At 31.9% G+C, this 17,016-nt stretch overlaps 1 protein-coding gene across 2 annotated transcripts in view; it reads left to right on the forward strand.

The window, feature by feature from the left end:
- Positions 1–17,016, forward strand: part of TLL1 (tolloid like 1) — a 183,383-nt gene that overhangs the window by 106,581 nt on the left and 59,786 nt on the right. For both annotated transcript variants that reach the window (XM_074377000.1, XM_045505533.2), the window contains one exon: positions 5,892–6,007. In XM_074377000.1, the coding sequence (XP_074233101.1) occupies positions 5,892–6,007 (116 nt within the window). The remainder of the gene's footprint in view (positions 1–5,891; positions 6,008–17,016) is intronic.

The raw sequence follows: 17,016 nt of genomic DNA on the forward strand, positions 1-17,016 counted from the left end.
GAACCCAGGCAGGACTGTGGAGGGCGTTCTCCATTCTCTCTCTGCCTCACTTCCTGCAACCAGTCAGCCTGGTACCTTCTTGGTCTCGGTATCTCACGTTGTGGAAATGAATCCCTCATCCGGGGTCCCTGGTCTTTGATGTAGGTTGCTCCAATGCCTCCTCATTAGCCTTTCTCTCCAGTCTGACGTCTCTTTAATTCTCTGGCCACATTGCTATTTAAGTGAGTTTTTAATATGGAAGTCTTACTCTGCTTATTTTAGGATAAATGTTAATTTCCTTTTCAACGGCTCCTTCAAGATTCCCCACTCCCCTCTCCCCCCATCTCTTCCTTCAGCCTCTTCTCTGGGTATTTCCCCGACAGCCAGTTTCTCACCCCTGCTTCATGCAGCCCCTGACCCCACTGTATGCTTGCTTTCTGCCTCTTCCTCCAGCCAGAGCACTCATGACTGACTCCTGGCTAAATCCTAACTCCTATTCAGGATCCGGCTCTTATGTAACCTCCGACTTAAAAACTCCCCGGTCCCCAGGACTCCATGGTGGTAAATGCCATGTTTGATTCTGGCCTTTATGTCTGACTCCTATAATCATCAAGTCATTGATCATTTCCCACGTTAGAGTATAAGGTTCTTTAGAACTGGAGTTGGGCTTTTTCCTCATGGTTTTCTGAATTGGATATAAATCAGATGCTTGATAGGTAGTTGCTGTCTGAATGAAATAGTTGCTTTAATATGTGAAAGGCCCTGCACCAGAAATTGTGGCCACAGAGAAGGAAGCACAGATTATACACACAAATAGCAATCACCTGCGGGGTTATACAGACAATGTGACATGTTGAGAAAGTGAATCTCTTCAGTAAAGGATACTGAAGCAGTTCTGAGAGGGGACCTAACTTGACCTGCACCCTGGCTGAGGAAGGCTCCTTGGAGTTGGTAATTGTGTTTCATCTGGAAGGATGATTCAGACTTGGCTAGGCAGTTACTATCGAAATATATTTTTAAATGTTTCAGTAATTAATCTCACCTTTATGGCTCAGATGATTTAGGATTCCTTTTAACATCCTTTACCTTAAAATCACTTTAACCCTGTATTTTATTTATTACGTATAAAAGTTTAAGAGATCCATGGAAATAAGAAAAAGTTAATTAGGTCGTGCCTAAGTTGATGAAATATAGTTTTATTTTACCCCGCCTTTAGAGTTTATCAAGATTCTTTGGGAAGAGATTTATGTTGCTTTATGGTTTATGTTTTCTTTAGAGTTAGCAAAATTATAAATATATTTTTATAGAATATGGGTAAAGAATTCTAAACCTTTGATATTTGCTGAATGTTGTAGACATTTGCTGGGGAAAATATTTGTAGGTGGAAATACAATCAGCTGTAAATTTAACCATATTATTAAAAAAAACAGGAATTTGTAATAATTGCTCAGCCATACACAATCCAAGTAGCATTTATACAACTCAAACATAATTTTCTGTCTAGTAAGAAGAAAGATACATGAGAATTATCTGTTGCAAAAGTGAGATGAGTCATATGATGAAGTATTTAGAAGTTTAACTTTTTTATTATCAATTATTTTTAAACTTTGATGAAACACATAACATGATCTCTCCTATTAATAAAATTGTAATCGCACAGTACAGTACTGTTAACTATATCTACATTGTTATACAGAAGATCTTTAAGAACTTTTTCATCTTGTGTGACTAAAACTGAAACTCCGTCCCTGTTGGACAGCGGCTCCCCACTCCCCTCCGCCCAGTCCCTGGCAGCCACCACTTTACTTTCTTCTATAAGTTTGACTCCTTTAGAAACCTTATATAAGTGCAGTCATGTTGTATTTGACCTTCTGTGTGTGACTGGCTAATTTCACTTAGAATAGTGTCCTCCAGGTTCATTCGTGTTGTAGCACATGATGGATTTCTTTCTGTTTTAAGGCTGAGTGATATTCCATTGTATGTATGTACCACATTTTCTTTATTCATTCATCCAATAATGGACACTTAGGTTGTTTCTGTCTCTTGGCTACTCTGAATAATGCTTCAGTGAATATAAGTGTACATTGTTTCTTTAAGATTCTGTTTTCAATTCTTTTGGAACAATACTCAGAAGTGGAGTTGCTGGATTATTTGGTAGTCAATATTTATAATTTATGAGGAAACTCCACACTGTTTTCCACAGTGACTGCACCATTTTACATTCCTACCACCACTGCCAAATGGTTCCAATTTCTCCGTATCTTCACCGTCACTTGTTATTTCCTGCTTTGGGGGTTGTTTGTTTGTTTGTTTGATAATGGCCATCCTAACAGTTATGAGGTGATATCTCATTGTGGTTTTGATTTGCATTTCCCTGATAATTAGTGATGCTGAGCATTTTTTCACATATCTACTGGGAATTTGTATATCTTCTTTGAAGAAATGTCTATTCAAGTCCTTTGCCCATTTTAAAATTTGGTTATTTGGGGGTTTTGTTTTGTTTTTTGTTTTTGTTTCCTATTGAGTTGTAGGAGTTTCTTATGTATTTTGGATACTAACCCCTCATTAGATGTATGATTTGCAAATGTTTCCTTCTATTCCGAAGATTACTTTTCCCTCTTTTGATGGTTCCCTTTGCTGCACAGAAGCTTTAGAAGTCGTAGTCCCACTTGTCTGTTTTTGCTTTTATTGCCTGTGCTTTTGGTGTCACATCCAAGAACTCATTGCCAAGACTAGTTATGAAGCTTTTCACCTGTGTTTTTTCTTCTAGGGGTTTTACTTTTAAGCCTTTAATCCATTTTGAGTTGGTTTTTGTGTACAGTGAAAGACGAGTCTAATTTTGTTCTTTTGTAAGTATATATCTAGTTTCCCCAACACCGCTTGTTGAAGAGACTATCCTTTCCCCACTGTGTCGTCTTGGCCTCCTTGTTGAAGATCCCATTTTACCATTTAGGTGTGGGTGTATTTTGGGGTCTTTATTCTGTCCCATTGGTCTATAGGTCTACCTTATGCCAGTACCATACTCTTGCTTATTGTAGATTTGTAATATGAAGTCAAGAAGTCTGAGGCTTCCAGTTTTGTTCTTTTTTCTCAAGATTGTTTTGGCTATTTAGGGTTTGTGGTTCTGTCTGAGTTCTAAGACGTTTTTCCCCCTACTTCTGCAAAAAATGCCACTTGGAATTTGATAGGGATTGAATCTGTAGATTGCTTTGAGTAGTATAGATAACATTTTAACAATACTGTTTTCCAATCCATGAACACATTGCTTTACGTCTGTCTTTAAATTCTTTCAGCAATGTTTTGTAGTTTTCAGTATACATGTCTTCTGCCTCATTAGTTAAGTTTATTCCTAAATATTTTATTCTTTTTTCTTATAAGTGAAGTTGTTTTCTTAATTTCCTTTTCATGTTGTTTGTTGTTTATAGATATGCAACTGATTTTTGTGTGTTGGCTTTGTATTGTAAAATTATATTGAGTTTTTTATTACTTCTAAAACTATCTTTTAGTGTTTGAAATTTTTATGATTTTGTATATATAAGATTATGTAATCTGCTTGGAGAAATAGAAGTTTAGGAGAGTGATGATAATAATTTGCCTTTGTATACAGAATGCCTTCTTTCTCTTAAATATGACTGAGTTTTGTAGCTCAGAGACACATTCCAACAATTAAGACCACAGCCTTTCTACCTGTGAAAAGAGGTATTTAAAGGTTAAAAACGTGACTAAGGGCATCGCAGTACTTGACCCCTACAAAGCAACCTTATGACATGCATATTAATAAGACAGCCACTTTACAGAAGAGAAAATTGAAGTTGAAGCTTTTGAGACTTGCTTGTATGACATAATTAACGAGGGGGTAATGCCATGACTCAAATTTCTATTTTCCCATCCACATAACTTTCTGAGTAAACAGACAGACTGTGCTTTTACCTTAGTACCATCTTTTCCTTGCTAATCTTCCTTTGATTCTTTTAATAGTAAAGTTTAATAATAAAGTTTTCTTTTTTATATCTGGGCATAAATCAACAAGTGGCCCTGAAAATTGATGAAAATCTTCTGTAATAGGGATCAGGTAGCCTGGGACAGCCACACTTATTGAGGAAAACGCACAAATGATTACCACAACTTGACAATAGGTGTTTGCACTTCTTGCATTGTAAGTAGGTGCTCTATAATAGATTTATTTAATTTTTGAATTATTTTCTGGTTTTTTCCTTCATTTTAGAGAGTCTTTTGTTTTATCTTTTTATCAGAATGATATTGTTGTTTGCATTTGTGGATTAAATATATTTGATTATTTTAATTCCACTTTCGGAAATCCAGTACCAGAATTCTGTGACTTAGTGGAGTTTTCAGTCACTACAGAATTTACTTTTAAGGTGCTGTGAATTACAGCTTTTTTCATTGAAACACACTCAACTCCTAAATGACTATCATCTAAACTGATCCTAGTTAGAAGCACATTGTTTGCATTAACAAACCTTGACAAACTTCCCTTTTTCTGAGGGCTCTTGTAAGGTCGCATTTATCAAGTTCCTTTAGATGATTCATGGAACGTGCTGATAATATGTTTTTCACCTTGAGCATTTTTGTTTCATTTTCAAGTTGCTTTTATTTGCCTTTTCATCAGAATAAACATTACTTTAAGTTTATTTGTTGTGAAAACATCGTATCTGTTATTCTATGTAAATATTTTTATCTTATCAGACTATTTTTACAGCTCTCCTTTGTGTTTTCAAAGTCATCATCTTTGTATCTTTGCTTCTTCATTTAACTCAAGATACGTGGAACCATTTATACCTTATTGATTTGATGAGACAAGAGCTCACCTGCTGTCAGCTATGACTGTATAATATGGTATATGTGAGTTTTTATTTCAGTCTCCTTCAGAGGGAAGGAGCTGTTTCTTTTATTCAAATTATTGATGAAGGTTATAAAGATGGCTGGCTGCAGCAGAGGAATTATTCTCAAATTAAGGATACTAAAACAGCCTAGGTTTATGTGGCTCTTACCATGTCTTGCAAAAGCAGCAAGAAAATCCATTGTAGAATGTGTCTGACTACAAACCTTGGCTGAACCAATGAGCTAATTACCCTCTGCTTTTGACTTTGTTGAAATGGCCCTTGAGATATTGGTCCCACGGATCTTGAGGCTGTGCAGCTGATTATTTGCTATTTCACGTGACTGGTAATTATTTTCAAGAAATCAGACAGGCTTAGTAAGAGGAAAAAATATAATTGCTTTCCCAGCAATTTCTCTTCGTGATCAACAAAAAACAGAGTAAATAAATGTCTGTATCTTGTTAGAAACTTGAAGTCTCCCATGATGTTTTTCTCTCTCAATTTTTTTCCACTTTATCTTGAGAAAAATTTTCATTGTGTATGACATTTTGACACCAATAAAAGTGGCTATTAGTTATTATTTAAGATTTTCTTTTTTTCAACTTTGATATGGTATTCATTATTAAAATTAGCCTCATTCTACATCAAATATGTTAATGGAATATTTCATGTGGCCTCAGAGACACATCAACTAGGCATCCACTGGCCTGAATCTGATTATGGGTGATTTATAAGTAGGCTACTGGTTTCTTGGGAATGAATGACAAAGATTTCCAAAAGGAAGAACATTATGAATGCCAGGTTATTTATTCATAATCTTGTTTTATAGTTAGCTCTAGTGATCCCATTAAGTATACTGAAATTCTGGTAAGAAAGACATAGAAAGAAATTATTTAGAAAGGGAAGATCTTTTATAAAATACAAATATATATCCTGACTAACACCTTTTCTGTCTAGTAAAACTCAAGATTTTATTTATGATGCCAATGTCTTTCATAAAAATTAAAGAATAATAGTTTTTGCTTTTTTAAAAAATCAAAAATATGTTTTTTTTTTTTTTTTTTCTTTCAGCATGTGGAGAAACCCTACAAGAATCCAATGGCAACCTCTCCTCCCCAGGATTTCCCAATGGCTACCCTTCTTACACACACTGCATCTGGAGAGTTTCTGTGACCCCAGGGGAGAAGGTAGTTTATCTCATCAACAGTTCTCTTTCAGTCTCATATAAGCAAAGGTTCATCTTTTTTTCAAATATAATTTACTTTTTCAAAAATTCTTCTTTGTTTCATCAAATAAGAGACTAAATAACTCAGCACATTTATAATGGAAATTACTTCAACTCCAGGAATTTTTTGAAAGATGTAATTTTAAAAGAAATGTTAAATAGATTCAAAGGGTTGAAATAATACAAATTATGATTTCAGACAATGAAATTAAATTAAAAATCAGTTTCAGAAAGATAACTAGAAAAACCTCACATTTTAAAATTTTAAAATATACATCAAATATCCAATTCAGTCAAGAATTTATAATGAAAATAAATTATTTTCAGTTATAACAAAAATACTGAGAATATCAAGCCTGTAAGATACACCTAAAGCAGTACTTAGAAGGAAATTCATAAACTTAACTGCTCACATTAGGAAATAAGAAATACTAAAACCAGTGAGGTAAACATCCTCGTAAAAAGGCTAGAAAAAGAGCAATAAAATAAATAGAAAAGTACATAAAGGAGGAAGTAAAAAGTGAAAGATGAAGTTAAAAGCATGAAACATAGCATAAAATATGAACAAAGTTGGTACTTTGAAACAACTTAGAAAAATAGAGAAATGGATGAAAAGAGATCAAGAAAGAAAAAAAAAGAGAGAAAGCACAATTATCTAATATTCAGAATAAAAAGATTATTATAACCATAGATACTTTAGACACCAAAATGAGAATAAAGAATATTTTGAACATTAACTTAAAAAATGTAAATGAAATGGCAAATTACTACAAAATATTACTAAATTCTTTTTCAAGAAGAAATAAAAAGCCTGAATGCTTCTGTAAGCACTAAAGAAATCAAATTACTATTTGATTGAATAATTAATTAATTTTTTTCAACAATGAATATCCAGTCTCAGATGGCTTAATCAGTGAATTCTAACCTAACAGCCAAGTAAGAGATAAGTATAGTCTTATATAAAAATGTACAGGAAATTTAAAAAAGGATACACTCTTCTAGTTATATAGGTAACAAAATTTTGATAGTCATCCTGTTGGCAAGAACGGTATAAGAAAGGAAAATTTTAACCCAGACTCACAGTTGAATATGTATGCAAAATCCTCCCCAAATTACCAAACCAAATGCAGCTACATATGCATCTATATGTATATATGCATCTGCCTATAAATATATAAATAATACATAAAATACATTATATATGTATTTCAAGTACAGATATAGATGCAAGGAAATGTGTATATATGTATTATATATTATTTATATATGTTTGTGTGTATATGTATATATGTATGTATATATATATGCACAATTAGATGTATTTCAACTGAATCAAGAAAACAATCTATTATGATTTAACAACAACAACAAACCTTGAGCAAACTAGGAATAGAAGAATACTTTCTTAATTTTATAAAGAGAATCAACAAAAATTAGTGCAAATACCATTATTAATGAAGAAATCCTGAAATTATTTATTTGACTTAGGTAAAAAACCAAGTATGTCCACCACTCCCCTTCCTTTTTTTTTTTTTAACATTTTGGTGGAAATAGTAGCCTGTTAAGGCAAGACAATGAGATTATACACACAAGGATTAAAAAGGAAGTCATAAAATTCCCTTTATTTTATTGTTTGTTTGACTGGTTATAGAATTTAAAATTATTAAGAAACAAAAAATAAATTTATTAATTTCTGGATTTTTGTCTTGAGTGCTAATCTTAAAGGTCTCCCCAGACCGAGATTGTCTTGATGTTAATCTTTGTTTTTTACTAGTTGTTAAATGATTTTTTTACCTTTGGCAAATTCATCTGGAATGACTCAAATACACTTTGAGTTTTGGTGGGAATGCAAATGCAGCTAAAGAAGGTTTGGTCTCCTGATAACTGACTGTTGTTATGATTACTGTGGGTATGGAGCTGTCCAGGATGTTGCAATACTTAAACAATGAAAACTAAATGAAACTCTGGTGTAGCATAAGTAGATTTTACACATAGAAATTTATTACAACTGACTTGTAATAAATTAACACATATGTAATTCTTTATATAGTTATTTTTAATTTAAGAATTATGAGTCTACATTGTAATATGTAGGTGCTGATAAATTTCTATGTAGATTCTTTGGACAAGCCCTTGAAAATATAACATGAAAATCATTAAAAAGATACTGAAGAAAAAGATATAAAAGATGATAAAGCTTCAGAGAAAGTTTAAAACTCTACGTAATTTTTGAAAATAAAGCCTTATAGAATATAGAAAGCTTTGGAACAAGATTAATCAAGTTAAATCAGCTTTAAGAACAAGATAATATCTGAAAAAAGTTTCTCTTACCTAATTGCAGTACCCATACCATTAGCATTCAGTTTATTCACTTTTCTTGTACATAATAAAATGGTATTTTCTAGAGTGTTGCAAAAAGGAAGAAATAAACAAATTCATTAACTTTTCTATTATATTTTTTAACTGTGTACAAGGATGAACAAATAAATTGTAATATTAGTAAGTTGCCAATGAACAATATTAACCCATTTTTCATTCTTATATTTTCATTATTTTATTTCTTTAATATCTTCTCTTTACTTTTTTATTTTATTGAAGCATACTGATTTACAATGTTATGTTAGTTTCAGGTCTACAGAATATGGGTTCAGTATTTTTACAGATTATACTCCATTAAAAGTTATTGCAAGATAATGGGTTTAATTCTCGGTGCTTAGTTATTTTCTACATAGGAGTTTTTATTTCTTAATCCCATAGTCCTATTTTGCCCCTTCTCCTTTCTCTTTCTTTTTTGGTAATCACAAGTTTGTTTTCTATATCTGTGCATTTCCTTCTGTTTTGTGTATACATTTGTTTGTATTATTTTTTAGATTCTACACATAAGTGATTTTATACCATATTTGTCTTTGTCTGATTTTGTTTCATTAAACATAATATTCTCTAGGTCCATCCATGTTGCTGCAAATGGCAGAATTTCATTCTTTATTTATGGCTGAGTAATATCCCTGTGTGTGTGTGTGTGTGTGTGTGTGTGTGTGTGTGTGTGTGTGTGTGTGTGTATTACATCTTCTTTATCCACTCATCTGTTGATTGGAACTTGGGTTGCTTCCGTATCTTGGCTATTGTAACTAATGCTGCTATAAACACTGGAGTGTATGCATCTTTTCAAATTCATTTTTTTCCCAGATACATACCCAAGAATGGATTATTGGATCATATGTTAGTGCTGTTTTTAGTTTTTTTAAGGAACTTCCATATTGTCTTCCATAGTGGCTGCACTAATTTGCATTCCCACCAACAGTGTACAAGGGTTCCCTTTTCTCCACATTCTCTCCAACATTTGTTATTTGTAGACTTTTTGATGATAGCCATTCTGACAGGTGTGAGATGATATCTCATGGTGGTTTTGATTTGTATTTCCCTAATAATTAGTGATGTTGAGCAACTTTTCATGTGCCTGTTAGACATCTGTATGTCTTTTTTGGGAAAATGTCTGTTAAATCTTCTACTCATTTTTTTGATTGAATTTTTTTGGTATTGAGTTGTAAGAGCTGTTTATACATTTTGGATATTAACTCCTTGTCATTCATAGCATTTGCAAACATATTCTCCAATTCATTAGCTAGTCCTTTTGTTTTGTCAATGGTTTCCTTTACTGTGTAGTCTTTAAAGTTTAATTAGGTCCCTTTTGTTTATTTTTGCTCTTATTTATTTTGCCTTAGAAGACAGATCCAAAAAAAAAATTGCTACTATTTATGTCAAAGAGTGCTCTGCCTATGTTCTCTTTGAAGAGTTTTATAGTTTCAGGTCTTTCATTTAGGTCTTTAATATATTTTGAGTTTATTTTTGCATATGGTGTGAGGAAATGTTCTAATTGCACCCTTTTCCATGTAGCTGTCCAGTTTTCTCAGCACCATTTATTGAAGAGGCTATTTTTTCTCCATTGTATATTCTTACCTCTTTTGCTTTAGATTAACTGACCATAACATAAGTGTGTGGGTTTATTTCCGGGCCCTCCATTCTTTTCCATTGTTTTATATGTCTGTTTCTGTGCCAATACCACACTTTGATAACTGTAGCTTTGTAGTATAGTCTGAAGTCTGGGAGTGTGATATCTTCACCTTTCTTCTTTGTTTCTCAGATTTCTTTGGCAATTTGAGGTCCTTTATGATTCTACATAATTTTAGGATTATTTTTTCTAGTCCTGTGAAAAATATCATGGATATTTTGATAGAGATTTAATCAGTTTAATTTAATTTGATCTGTATATTTAATGGGTCCTTTTTACTTTGGGTCTTTTTCACTTCTTCCTTTGTAAGTTTAATTCATTAACTTCAAATATCTTTTCTTTTCCAATGCAAACATTTAAGGCTATAAGCTTTCTTCTAAAGACTAGTCTATCTGAATTTCACCAGCTTGACACAGTATTTTTGTTATTTTTCTATTCTAATTATCTTCTTTATCTTTTATTATTTCTTCTAAGCCCACATATTTTTCAGTAGCATATTTTTTTATTCACAAAAATATGTTGTTTTTCTAATCTTCCTTTTTTATCAATTTCTCCTTTAGTCACTTTTTGGACAGAGACTGTAGTCTCGATGATGTCAGTCTTTGAAATAACTTGAGGCTGGCAGTATGACTTTGGAATTGACCGGTGTTCATTAAAAAATAATCTTTGCTTTGAAATGTGTCTTGTGCAATGGTTGGGTCCCAAGTTTTCTATATATGCATTAGTTTTTTTAATTGTGCTATTTGTATGTTCTCTATAGTATTTTTTTTAATGTTTCATCTATCAAATAGTAGAAAGGTATGTTATTAACATATTAAAATATTATTTGCCACTATTTGATAGATTATAGTTCTAAAATATTTTTACACTATACTATTATAAATTGTATTGTTATAAATTGTATGCATATATGTTTATAATATTGTCTTCCCAATAAATTAGACTGTTATCATTCTATAATGTATCTCTTTATCTCTAGTCACGGTTTAGGTTAAAATTATTTTTTCTGATGTTAATAAATCTACACTTTCTTTTGATTAATATTGATTAATATTTCTGCCTGGTATATCTTTATCTTCTTTAGACATTTAGCCATTTGAGATCTTGTGTCTCATGTGTGTCCCTTTTAGACAGCAAATAATTTGGTTTTATTTCTAATTGAATCCAGGATGGCTAGTTTTGTCTTTAACTAAAGTGCTTTTTGCAGTTACATCTATTATGATTACTGATGTATTACTGCATCTTATTTACATTCTGTATGTCCCACTTGATTTCTTTTGTTCTGTGTTTTGCCTTTTAATGTATAGAATTATGTTTCATTTTCCCTCATTTCATTTTTTCCCCTCTACTCATTTGAAAATTTTAAGTGTGTATTCTATCTTTGGTACCTTTTTCTACTAGCTTACTCTCTGCATGGAGTCATATGTAATTAATACCTTTATCCTCCTACCAAACCATAAAAAGATTCTAAAAAAAGATTATGATTCACATAGCCTTCATCATGTATTATATTGTTTTGTTTTGTCTTCAAGCTTGTTTTCTTTCTGAGACAAATGAGATATTAGTCATTGTTTTTTACACTTAACATTTAACTATATGCAGATATTTAATAACATTTTTATTGTGATAAAAACATACAGAATTGCTGTCTTAACCATTTTTAAATATACAATTCAGTTGTGTTAAATGCATGCACATTTTGTGAAACGGATTTCTAAAACTTCTTCATCTTGCAAAACTGAAACTCTGTATCCATTAAACAAGTCTCCATTTTCCTCTTCCCTCAGTTCCTGGTAAGCACCATTTACTTTCTGTTTTTTATGAATTGACCACTTTTGATACCTTATATAAGTGAAGTCACATAGTATTTGTCTTTTTGTAAGTGGCTTATCTTACTTTGTAAAATGGCCTAAAGGCTTATCCATGCATAAATTCTTGGGGATTTCTGGATCATTTGACAGTGCTATTTTTAGTTTTTTGAGGAACTTTCATACTGTTTTCTGTAGTGGCTGCACTATTCTAGAATCTTTCCAGCAGTGCACATGGGGTCCAGTTTCTCTGCATCTTCCCCAAAATGTGTTATTTTCAAATCTTTTGACCGTCACCATTGTAATGAGCATGAAGTGAGATCTCCTTACGGCTTTGACTTGCATCTCTCTGATGCATTACTGATGTTGATCATTTTTCTCATATGTCTATTGGCCATTTGTACATCATCTCTAAAGAGATGTTTATTCAAGTTTTTTGCTCATTTTTAATTGGAGTATTTTGTGTGTGTGTGTGTTGTGGAAGTGTGTTATATATTCTAGTTATTAACCCCCATGAGATATAAAATTGGCAAATATTATCTCCTTCTCTGTAGTTGCCTTTTGACTGCATTGACTGTTTTCTTTGCTTCACAAAAGTTTTTTAGTTTGATGTAGTACTAATGATCTAGTGATTTTTTGCTTTTTTTTATTTTGCTTTTGGTGGAGTATCCAAGAAATCATTGCCAGATCCAATGAAGCTTTTCCCCTATGTTTTTTCCTAGGCATTTTAGTGTTTTAAGTCTTATGCTTGGGTCTTTGATCCACTGTCAAGTTAATTTTTGCATATGGCTTAAGATGAGTCTAATTTCATTCTTTTGCACATAGAGATATTTTTCCCAACATTTGTTGAAGATATACCAAATATTTTTATTCAGTATTCCTTCTCATTTCTCAGACTTCAATCAAAGCTCATTTTGTCCTGACTATAGCCTATATTTTAGATTAGTTTTTAATTTAGCTTGTTTTGGTGGTATTTTTCCTGCTTGAAATGTGGATTTTTTTAAATTAAAGTATAGTTGATTTATAATATTATATTAGTTTCATGTGTACAACATAGTGACTTAATATTTATATATGATATACTTCATTTTAAGTTTTTTTAAACCTGAATTCATAATAATATGGTTTCATTGGCTATATATTCAACTTGTTAAAAATCAAAACCTACAGAAATAGGGTTTTTTTGAAACATTTCTTAATGCAGAATCCTGGAAATTCAAGCTATCAAAACTGATACAATAAGCGTGATAAATTCATAAATTAATAACAATATAAAGTAAGTTGACAAAAAGTTACTTAACTTGATGCTACTTTCAGGTGATTTCTCAAAGAAACTTTTCCAAACTAAAAATTCAGATACTTTGCATCTAATATAATATATCTCAAGTGCATTGTGAAACAATGTGTAGCCTCTCTGTTTATTTTATAAAACTAGTAAAATTCTGAAAGGCATAATGCACACAACTCATATGAAAAAATTATGAAATGCTTCACATACAAATATAAACACATGGATGTTAATGTACATATAATCAAATCAAGCGCTATAATTTATAAAATTGCAGGTGTTTTGATTTGGTAATTTGAGAGTAGTTCAATGTTATAAAATCTGTTAATTTGGAGAATAATAGTATCACAATAAAAGCTCTTTAAAATTTTCTATAAGTGCTGTTAATACTGCAATTCACTATGTATGCTTAATGATAATCTGATGCATTAGGTCTAGAAGATGAATTAGGACTAGATTTAGACAATAAATAGAAGAAACTAATCTTTATTGAGTTTTTTATACTAAACCAGATGCTGTACTAAATTTCTCTAGTCTACTTACACCCCACTGAGTTTAATATTACAATTATCTACATTTTACATATGAAGAAAATTGAAATTAAGAAAGAATTGAGTAATCTGCCTAACATCATACAGATTTCATTTGGCAGAGCTAAGCATTATATGTTTTTAGTTATGAAGGATATGTTATTTCCTCCTCAGAAATTCAAAAGAACCAACTAGAAAACAGGACTAGAGGTGATCAAATAAAACCTATTAAAATGTAATAGATTTTAGAGAACTGAAGACTTTACTCTGGATCTAAAGCAGATCAATTGACTGTGTTGTCAGATGTATAATAAATTGTCAGTTTTTCCAAAATTAATGTATAGTTTTAATGTAATTCCCAATAAATTTCTAACAGATTTTTGTTTTGTACCCAGACCAAATATTTCTAGAGTTTATTTCTAAAATAAAAGGATTGGAATCACCAAGGCAAACTTGAAAATAATTAATAAAAAGGAGTGAATTGCACAGTAAGAAAAACATTATGAAGTTTCACTAATTCAAATTCTATGATAATGTCAAAATAGACTTCTAGATTAGTAGAACAATCTAAAAAAGGACAGAATTATGTGTAAGGGAATAGAAGACCTTTGTCATATACTCATCTACAGAGATGATTTTTTAAAGAAATTGTGAAAATAATTTCTCAATAAATAGTAATGAAATCATTTAAAATATTTTTGAAAACAATTAAGCTTTTACTTCATACTGCATTTTTTTTCTAAAGAAAACATAAGTGATTTGTTTTTTATTCTGAAAAAGATGTCTTGGGTACATAAGTTGAAAATAAGAAAATGTAAAATAATTTTTCAGAATTATTTACATAAAATCTCTCATAAGAATGCAAAAACACATGTAAAAATCAAAATGTGTAATATTATAGCACGAATGAGAGAACTTTGGTATTATGCATATATGAAGAGCTGCTGTAAGCTAATAAATAAAGATTGACATCATATAAAAATGACTAAGGAAGCAGAATATTTATTGAAGTATCAGTGCAAACAGATATTTATCAATATATGAACTTGTTTACTCTCATTCTTTATCAAAGAAATGCGATTTGAACCAACAACAATATGTTGTATTTCACCTATTAAATTAACAAAGAAGGAATAGAAGGATAATATCAAATGATTTTGAGGGTACACAGCTTCTGGAAGTAAATATTGAAATGTCCTGCAGAACTTTGTTGATCTGTGTCATATTTTGCAAAACATGCCTGCACTTTATCCCAGAAATTTATCCTACAGCAATTATCTGGGTATGTGCAAAGATCGTTATTTATAATAATGAAAAATTGAAAGCAAAATAAATTTTGAAAGCCAAAAAATAACATTGATTGTTTACTTTTTAAGAATTAAATATTCTATGTTACAAAAAGATACATAATGGCTAATGTAAAAGTAAAATGTTTATTTGATCATTTCCTTATCAAATCATGTTTATTAAGAAGGAATAAAACATGGTATAAAATAAGATTATCACTAAATTTATCTCTCTGAAGATAATCACATGAGTTATTATCTAAACATATCATGACACCTTTGTTACGCATGTTATTTTTTTTAAAAAAGACTATTTCCTGAAACTAGAGGACTATTCAAATTTTTGGTAAATTTAATAAACAGGTTAAAAATCACAAGCATGAAAAGATCTAATTTTTAACTTACGTATGTTAGAGGCAAAATTATGAAAGGATATATATGAACACAATGCTTATTTCTCCCTGGTGGATTTACAAATAGTTTTTGATTTCTTCTTCCTTTTATTTTCTGCAATAAACACATACTGTGTTAGCCAGGAAAATATTTTTTAAGTAAAAGTGTTGCTGCACAATTTAATGCCACAGAACTGTATGCTTAGATGATTAAAATGTTAAATTTTATGTTCTGTTTGTTTTAAACCACAGTTTAAAATGTTAAGATTATCAATGGACACATACATCTTCTTAAGACTGAGCCCCGTAAGATAAAGACAGAGTCCTGTCCGGTCTCAGGCTGTCCTGGATGTGCACAGCACGGGCTGGGAATGGTCCAGAATGTGCCTCTGAGAACGTAGCTGTGTTGAGCTTATGAAATCCACAATATCGATTCTTCCACCCCTTAGAACTGCCTGAACTTTTAACAAGGGCATATTGCTTATGTCGTGCATAGAGTTAACTCTATTTTTTTCCTGTATAGCCCCAGTGAAAAGCTATCATTTGACCACTTTTATGTTGTAAAACTTTCTTTTCACAGAACCTAATGATTTACACATACGGGGTCAATTCATAGTATAATATTTATATTGCCAAAGGGCCCGCTTAACTTTCACAATTACTTTGTAGAAAAATCTTTTATTTCATTAAAATAAATGCATCTTCTGGTGTGTGAAAGAAATCTTTGCCATCAAGAATCTCACAAACATAGAGCAAGGGCAACGCCTAGTAATATAGTAGGCAAACTGAAAATTGAAGAAAACGAGATACATCGTCATGGATTTGCAGAGATAAGAGAGCTCAGTCCTTACTGGGCGATCCAAGCATAACTGAAGAAAGGGTAGCATTTAATTTAGACCCTGAAAGATATGAAGAGTTTCCAAAACTAGGGAAGGGGGAAGTGGAATCCCAGGTAGCATTATGTGCACCCTGAATAAAGAAATACTGAGACTGGCGTACTTTGTCGGGACAAACAGCAGGAGTCAGGCGTGAGCGAGATGAAGATTCTTTGTGATCGTGAAAGTGAGGCAGCAAAGGGAGGTTATGAGCCACAATCTTTGACGCGCAGACTCAGAAATGTATATTGAGTTGGATGTAGAGCCACCGACGTCATAATGGGACCCCAACTTTAGTGGGGATTAAAATGATCCCCACTAAAGCGTGGAGGATGAATTGGAGAAGAACACGACTGAAAACCAAAGCACAGCTTGTGAAGCAGCTGCGTTCATCCAGAGAAGCACGGAGGACGCGGCCAGTGAGAAAGACGGCGTCTCACCGACACCGCAGGGTGTCTACGGAAACTGGTAACTGATTAGAGATAAGGGTGGAGTGGGGATTAAAGAAAGGCAGGTAGAAAAAATATTCCTGTGAATAGTTGGTGGTGACAAATCGAAACTTCAAAATCCAGATATTAATATATAAGTTTAAGCAGAAAAATTATTTTCATGACCTAATCCAGCTCCTGGTTTTCACCTGTCAAATAATGAATCTCTGATGGATTTAAGATCCCCGAGTCATACAATTAGCCTATCATAAAGCAGTGGCTTAACTTGAGGCTCAAGTTCACCTGTCCATTCTTCTTTAGATTTTAAATTAAGAATCCCTTTCTTTAACATGTT

This window comes from Camelus bactrianus, chromosome 2 (genome assembly GCF_048773025.1).
Source record: "Camelus bactrianus isolate YW-2024 breed Bactrian camel chromosome 2, ASM4877302v1, whole genome shotgun sequence".
In the NCBI taxonomy this organism is placed as follows: Eukaryota; Metazoa; Chordata; class Mammalia; order Artiodactyla; family Camelidae; genus Camelus; species Camelus bactrianus.